General features: G+C 44.0%; 1 protein-coding gene across 1 annotated transcript in view; it reads left to right on the forward strand.

Annotated features, from left to right (window-relative positions):
- Positions 1-7,223, forward strand: part of UBLCP1 (ubiquitin like domain containing CTD phosphatase 1) — a 31,674-nt gene extending 24,451 nt beyond the window's left edge. The window contains exons 9-10 of the mRNA XM_073621183.1: positions 2,637-2,764; positions 6,718-7,223. Coding sequence (XP_073477284.1) covers positions 2,637-2,764; positions 6,718-6,748 — 159 coding nt within the window. The 3' untranslated portion in view covers positions 6,749-7,223. The remainder of the gene's footprint in view (positions 1-2,636; positions 2,765-6,717) is intronic.

The raw sequence follows: 7,223 nt of genomic DNA on the forward strand, positions 1-7,223 counted from the left end.
TACCTAGAATTCCTAGGCTGGATTCTCAACCTAGAGAAATCCTCCTTAAAACCATCAAGGAGATTGCAGTACTTGGGGCTGATCATAGATACAGTTCAGAAGAGGGTGTTCTTACCCCAGTAAAGGATCGGTTCCATAAGGGAACTGATTCGGTTTGTCAAAACAAAGAAAAATCCTTCTATTCGGCTTTGCATGAAATTGTTAGGAAAGATGGTGGATTCTTTCAAGGACGTTCCTTATGCGCAGTTTCATTCAAGACTGCTGCTAAACAGTATTCTGTCAACTTGGAACAAGAAGAGCCAGGCTTTGGACTTTCCAATGCGCTTATCCCCCAAAGTGCGTCAGAGCCTCAATTGGTGGTTGATATCCAGCAATCTTCAACAGGGAACATCCTTTCTACCAGTATCCTGGAGGGTGGTAGCGACGGATGCCAGCCTTCTAGGCTGGGGAGAAGTCCTGGAAGAAGCATCTGTCCAAGGGAAGTGGTCCAAATCAGAGAGGACCTTGCCCATCAATATTCTAGAAATTCAGGCAGTACGTCTGGCCCTAGAGGCCTGGAAGCTCAGACTATGGAATTGTCCTGTCAGGATCCAATCCGACAATGCCACGGCTGTGTCCTATATCAATCACCAAGAGGGCACGAGAAGTCGTGCAGTCCAAAGAGAGGTGAATCATGTTCTATCTTGGGCAGAAAACATCGTCCCTTGCCTATCAGTGATTTTTATTACAGGGATAGAAAATTGGCAGGCGGACTACTTGAGTCGCCAACAATTGTTTCCGGGAGAATGGCCCCTTCACCCTGACATCTTTCTGTCGATATGTCAAAGATGGGGTGTTTTCCGGACGTGGATCTGTTTGCATCCAGATTCAACAACAAGGTCGACAACTTTGCGTCAAGGACAAGGGATCCGCTGGCATGCGGAACAGACACCTTGGTCTTTTCCATGGGATCAGTTTTCACTGATCTATGCGTTCCCTCCTGTTCTGCTGCTTCCGCGCCTTCTTCGCAGGATCAAGCAGGAAGGAAAGGAGGTGATTCTGGTGGCCCAGGAGATCTTGGTTTGCCGAGATCATAAAGATGGCGGTAGGGGGCCCTTGGACCCTAACACTGTGGCCAGACCTTCTCTCGCAAGGTCCGGTATTCCATCCTACCTTACAAAACGCTAAATTTAACGGTTTGGCTATTGAGTCCCACATTCTAAAAGATTGTGGGTTGACAGCTTCAGTAGTTTCTACCTTGGTTAATGCTAGGAAACCGGCCTCCAGGGTCATATACTATAGAGTCTGGAAGGCGTATGTCTTCTGGTGTGACTCCAGGGGTTGGCACCCCAGGAAATATGTCATAGGTAGGATCCTTGAATTCCTACAGATGGGATTGGAGATGAAGCTGGCCCTGAGTACTATCAAAGGCCAGGTTTCCACCTTATCGGTATTTTTTCAACTGCCTCTTGCTTCTCACTCTCTGGTTCATAACTTTATTCACGGGGTAACACGGTTAATCCTGCAGTCAGGACACCCCTGAACCCTTGGGATTTGAATTTAGTCCTGTCGGATTTACAAAAATAGCCTTTTGAGCCTATACGGGATATTCCCTTGGTCCTCTTAACGAGGAAAATAATTTTTTTGGTTGCTATATCCTCTGCTAGAAGAGTATCGGAGTTGGCGGCTCTTTCTTGTAAAGAGCCATATTTGATTATTCATAAGGTGGTTTTGTGGCCTCATCCTAGATTCCTACCAAAGGTAGTGACAGGTTTTCATTTAAACCAGGATATTGTTCTACCTTCTTTTTTTACAGAACCTCGGTCTGTGGAAGAGAGGTCACTACATTCTCTTGATGTAGTGAGAGCGGTCAAGGTCTATTTTAAGGTGACCAGTCAGATTTGCAAAACAAATGTTTTGTTTGTATTGCCAGACGGTCCTAAACGAGGACAGGCAGCATTAAAATCTACTATTGCCAAATGGATTCGTCAAGTGATTGTTCAGGCTTATGGTTTAAAGAGGAAAATTCCTCCTTTTTCGTGTTAAAGCGCACTCCACCAGGGCTGTTGGTGCTTCTTGGGCGGTGCATCACCAGGCCTCCATGGCTCAGATCTGCAAAGCTGCAACTTGGTCTTCAGTCCATACATTTACCAGGTTCTATCAGATTGATATAAAAGGTCATGAGGATATTGCCTTTGGGCGCAGTGTACTGCAGACTGCAGTATGACTCCTCTTGTCTCTTAATGCCCTACTTTTTGTTGTGTCTCCCTCCCCTCAGTTGCCATTGCTATGGGACATCCCACATAGTAACTACTATGGCTCTGTGTCCCGTGATGTACAAAAAGAAAACAGGATTTTTATAACAGCTTACCTGTAAAATCCTTTTCTTTGAAGTACATCACGGGACACAGAGGTCCCTCCCTTCTTTGATATACACGTGTATTGCTTGGCCACAAAACTGAGGTACTCCCAGTAGTGGGAGGGGTTATATAGGGAGTGTACTTTTTTGTCTTAGGGCGTGCCAGTGTCCATCACCTGAAGGTGGCCTTTAACCCACATAGTAACTACTATGGCTCTGTGTCCCGTGATGTACTTCAAAGAAAAGCATTTTACAGGTAAGCTGTTATAAAACTCCTGTTATTTCTTTCCCGTAACAGATCAGACCTTTCATGAAAGCTCATTTAAATCGGGATAAAGATAAAGAGCTTTTGAAGCTATCACAGTACCTTAAGGAAATTGCTAAGCTAGAAGATTTATCAGATCTTAATCATAAACATTGGGAAAGGTTTGTATTCAGTTTTATGGATTTTGTTATTTCTGTTTTTGTTATGGAATATAATTGTAAAATGGGATGTATAATTTTTTTCCTCTATATTTTTGTTACGTTTTAATGTTGAAAAAAGTTGACCTATTGTATTTCTCTTTAATTGAATTTCTTGAATGTCTGGTTTACAACCATCTGAGTAACCACTTCGCCAAGAATAACCTTTTTGATCCCCTTCAGTCTGGATTCCGCCCTCAACACTCCACAGAAACTGCTCTCCTAAAACTCGCAAACGATCTGCTAACAGCTAAATCCAATGGACACTATTCTATACTCCTACTCTTAGACCTCTCTGCTGCCTTTGACACAGTAGACCACTCCCTCCTCCTCAAAAAAACCCAACGTCTTTGGTCTCCGTTACCTATTGTTCGCTGGTTCTCATCCTATTTATCCAACTGCACCTTTAGTGTCACTTAAAACTCTACTTCCTCCTCTCCTCTCCCTTTCTCTGTCGGGGTCCCCTAGGGTTCTGTTCTTGGACCTCTCTTATTCTCCATCTACACCACCTCCCTGACCACCTCCCTGGGTCAGGAAATGGCCTCCCATGGGTTCCAATACCATGCTGACGACACCCAAATCTATCTCTCTACTCTTCAGCTCACTCCTATAGTCTCCTTACGTATCACTAATTTACTAACAGACACATCAGCCTTGATGTCACACCACTTCCTCAAACTCAATCTATCCAAAACAGAACTCATGATTTTATCTCTCCCCACGTGCCTTTTTCCCCTGATTTCTCTGTCAAGATCAATCAACTACTATCAGCCCGTACCTGCATGGCAAGGTGTAACCCTGGACTCTGAACTATCCTTTTGGCCCCATGTCCAAACACTTTCCAAATCTTGCCGCCTTAACCTCCGCAACATCTCCAAAATAAGCTCCTTTCTAACCAATGACACCGCAAAGCTCCTAGTTCACTCGCAGGTCATCTCCTGCCTTGACTACTGCAACTCCCTCCTCATGGGATTACCTTTACATAGACTATCCCCCCTTCAGTCCATCATGAATGCTGCCGCCAGGCTCATCCACCTTACCAACCGCTTAGTGTCTGCTACCCCGCTCTGTCAATCCCTCCACTGGTTTCTACTCGCCCAACAAATTAAATTCAAAATTCTAACAACAACTTACAAAGCCATCCACAACTCGGCCCCCAGCTACATCATTAACCTAGTGTCAAAATACCAACCTACTCGTTCCTCCCAAGACCTCCTGCTCTCCAATTCCCTTGTCACCTCCTCTTCCAGGACTTTTCCTATTCTTTGGAACTCCCTACCCCAATCTGTCCGACTATCTCCTACTCTGCTTGCTTTTAGACGATCCTTGAAAACCCTTCTCTTCAGAGAAGCATATCCTGCCCCTACCTAACAAATGTGCTTTTACTTTCTCCATCAGATCATCCCCCACAGTTATTACCTTTTGTATCACTTGACCCTCCCTCCTAGATTGTAAGCTCTAACGAGCAGGGCGCTCTGATTCCTCCTGTATTGTATTGTAACTATACTATCTGCCCTCATGTTGTAAAGCACTGTGCAAACTGTTGGCGCTATATAAATTATGTATAATAATAATGATTAAATATGGTAAATTGCTTGCATATTTGTAAATGTACTATTTGCAGACAGCAGGTGGTCAGCTGCATGCATATTCTGCTGCACACAGAAGGTTTTTTTTTTACCTGCATGCATAGAATGCATGCAGGTAAAAAAAATTCTGCCTTAAGAACCACTTTAAAACTATTGCTGATCAGTTGTGTTGCAGTGCTTATATGCTAATAAGGAACATGTTGATAGGAGATCAAGTCTTCTGCCCAGGTGGACAGGACTGTGCTGTGTAAATCTCAAGACTTAAAGGGGTTATAAACCCTCATGTTTTTTCACCTTAATACTGACCCCCTAGCCCCCCCCTGTTTCACTCACCTGAGCCCGATCTTTCCCTCGACGGAGACGTGCTGTACCTCTCTGCCCGGGGTTCTCGGCTCTTGATTGGACAGATTGATAGCAACGCAGCCATTGGCTCCCGCTGCTGTCAATCAAATCTATGCACACAAATGCTGGACTCGGGAGCACGCCCGCAAGGTAACCCCCAGGGAGAGCAATTCTCCCAGGGGATTTACTAATGCGAGGAGGAGCTGCGAGCCCCCAGAAGACTAGGTTCAAGGCCACACTGTGCAAAACGAACTGCACAGTGGAGGTAAGTATGATATGTTTGTCTGTTTTTAAAAAAAAAAAAAAAATCACTTTAGTGAACAGAAATCTATATCCTTTGGCAGTTATAATGGCTCCCAGAAGTCTAAACCCCTCTTCTTTTGCACGTCCTGCTTTATTTACATTTCTTTTAAACCAGCAACGTTCTTGCTAGTAGCACAGTGGTGTAGTGGTTAGTACTTTCACCTAGTAGCAGTAGGATCGCTGGTTCAAATCCCGACCATGACACCATCTGCCTGGAGTTTGCATGTTCTCCCTGTGCCTGCGTGAGTTTCCTCCGGGTACTCCGGTTTCCTCCCACACTCCAAAGACATGCTGGTAGGTTAGTTAGATCCTGTCTGGGAAAAAAAATGGGCGAAATATGTGTATGTTGTATGTGTTTGTAAGCGCGTCGGGACCCCATAGGGCAAAGCACCGCGATATAACGCAGATAGACACCGGCGGCAGAAAGCGCCCTGAGGCGATTCAGTTCGCATAGGTAGCGCTATACAAGTCATTCATTCATTCTCCCGCCAAACTGTTAAACACACAGGTGAATACAAAAGAGAGATGTTTTTTTCCCTGCCAAAAGATTTGTATTTCTGTCCATCCAGCCCTAAGATTTACATAGCTCTGCTACACAACACAGCCCTCCTACAGGAGACCTGACCATTCCCTTCTGCAGTTTCACTTTCAGTTACAGGCCTGCTTCCCACCTCCACCCTCCCACTGTACAGTGAAAGGAGAATCCGCAGACTGATGAGCTTGTCTCTCTGCTCTCTCTTTTTATCATAATTTCCCTTGGACTGCAACACACCTAACTAGCTCATGGTGTCCCTGCCTCTGTCTCTGTGAATTCTGCTGTACGGGGGCTGCAGGAGGTTGATACCATGTCGGCTTTAAGCCCTGGTTCACACTGCCGCAACTTGTCATGCAACTTGAGAATTCAAAGTCGCATGACAAGTGGCAAAGGAACCATTCTAATAGGAGCGACTTAGAAAAAGGTTCCTGCGCTTCTCTTGGTCCGACTTCAACATGACTTGCATTGACTTCTGTTAAAGAAGTCGTATCCAAGCTGCAATGAAGTTATGCCAGCATTTCGGATTCAAAGTTGCAGCAGTGTAAACCGGGGCTTGCGTTTGAAAACATACATTTATAGTGATTGGAATTTCTTATTGTTTGTTATTTTTAGAGGGAAAAAAAAATGTTATACATGCATTCTCTGTGTAGTGGTTTTGCACAGGGCAGCCCAGATCCTCCTTTTCACGGGTCCCTCTTCAGCTCTTCTGGCCCCTCCCTCCTGTCGAGCATCTTGCTATGGGGGCACCTGAGCCGACACACTGTGTCCATTAAGACACAGAGCCCTGGTTTGGCCCTGCCCCTCTCTCTCCTGATTGGACAACTGACTTTGGCAGCAACGGGAGCCAGTGGCGCTGCTGCTGTGTCTCAGCCAATCGGGAGCAGAGTCCTGGATGGCTGGGGCACTCGTGGACATTGCTGGAAAGAGATAGAGCTCAGGTAAGTATTAGAGGGGCTGAGGGGGGCTTCTGCACACAGAAGTTTTTTTTATCTTAATGCATAGAATGCATTAAGATAAAACGCCTTTTGACTTTGCAACCACTTTTAGGATGTAATATTACAAAGCTGCATTTTGTGTCTGCCAGTTCCAACTTTAAATATTGTCATGGTTGTATGACATTTATTAGCTTTCTCTTTTTTTGTTTTCAGATACCTCTCAAAAAAACAAGGTCAACAGTGAACTGTTTCATTTAAAGGATGCGCTGTATTTACAGTGTATTTTATCTGTTATATGAAATGGGAGAAGCCAGGAAGATTGAACTGGGATTCACCGTATTTTATTTTTTTTTCTTCTGTAGCCACAAAACGTATTTTTAAACATCAATACTTGCCTTGTTTGACGTCTCTTAAAACACAAATATCCAAGCACTCTGTCATTTCTCTGTGTTTTGCCAACCCTCTGTTTTGATCATTATATTTTTTATTTATGTTTTTTTTTATATATTGCGTTCTTTTACTCGTTTTGCCTATTGTCCATTTTTCCTAGTTTAAGTTGATTTTTTTTTTTTTTTTACCTTTTGAGATGCTGGACAATTTAGCATTACTTTTCATTTGTAGGGTGGACAAAGACAAATATTGACAAGCGAAAAATAAAAAGACTAAAAGAAATATATCTTTGAAAAAAAATATCAATAAAGTTGAAGATATAGCCTTAA

This window comes from Aquarana catesbeiana, linkage group LG03, assembly GCF_042186555.1.
Source record: "Aquarana catesbeiana isolate 2022-GZ linkage group LG03, ASM4218655v1, whole genome shotgun sequence".
In the NCBI taxonomy this organism is placed as follows: Eukaryota; Metazoa; Chordata; class Amphibia; order Anura; family Ranidae; genus Aquarana; species Aquarana catesbeiana.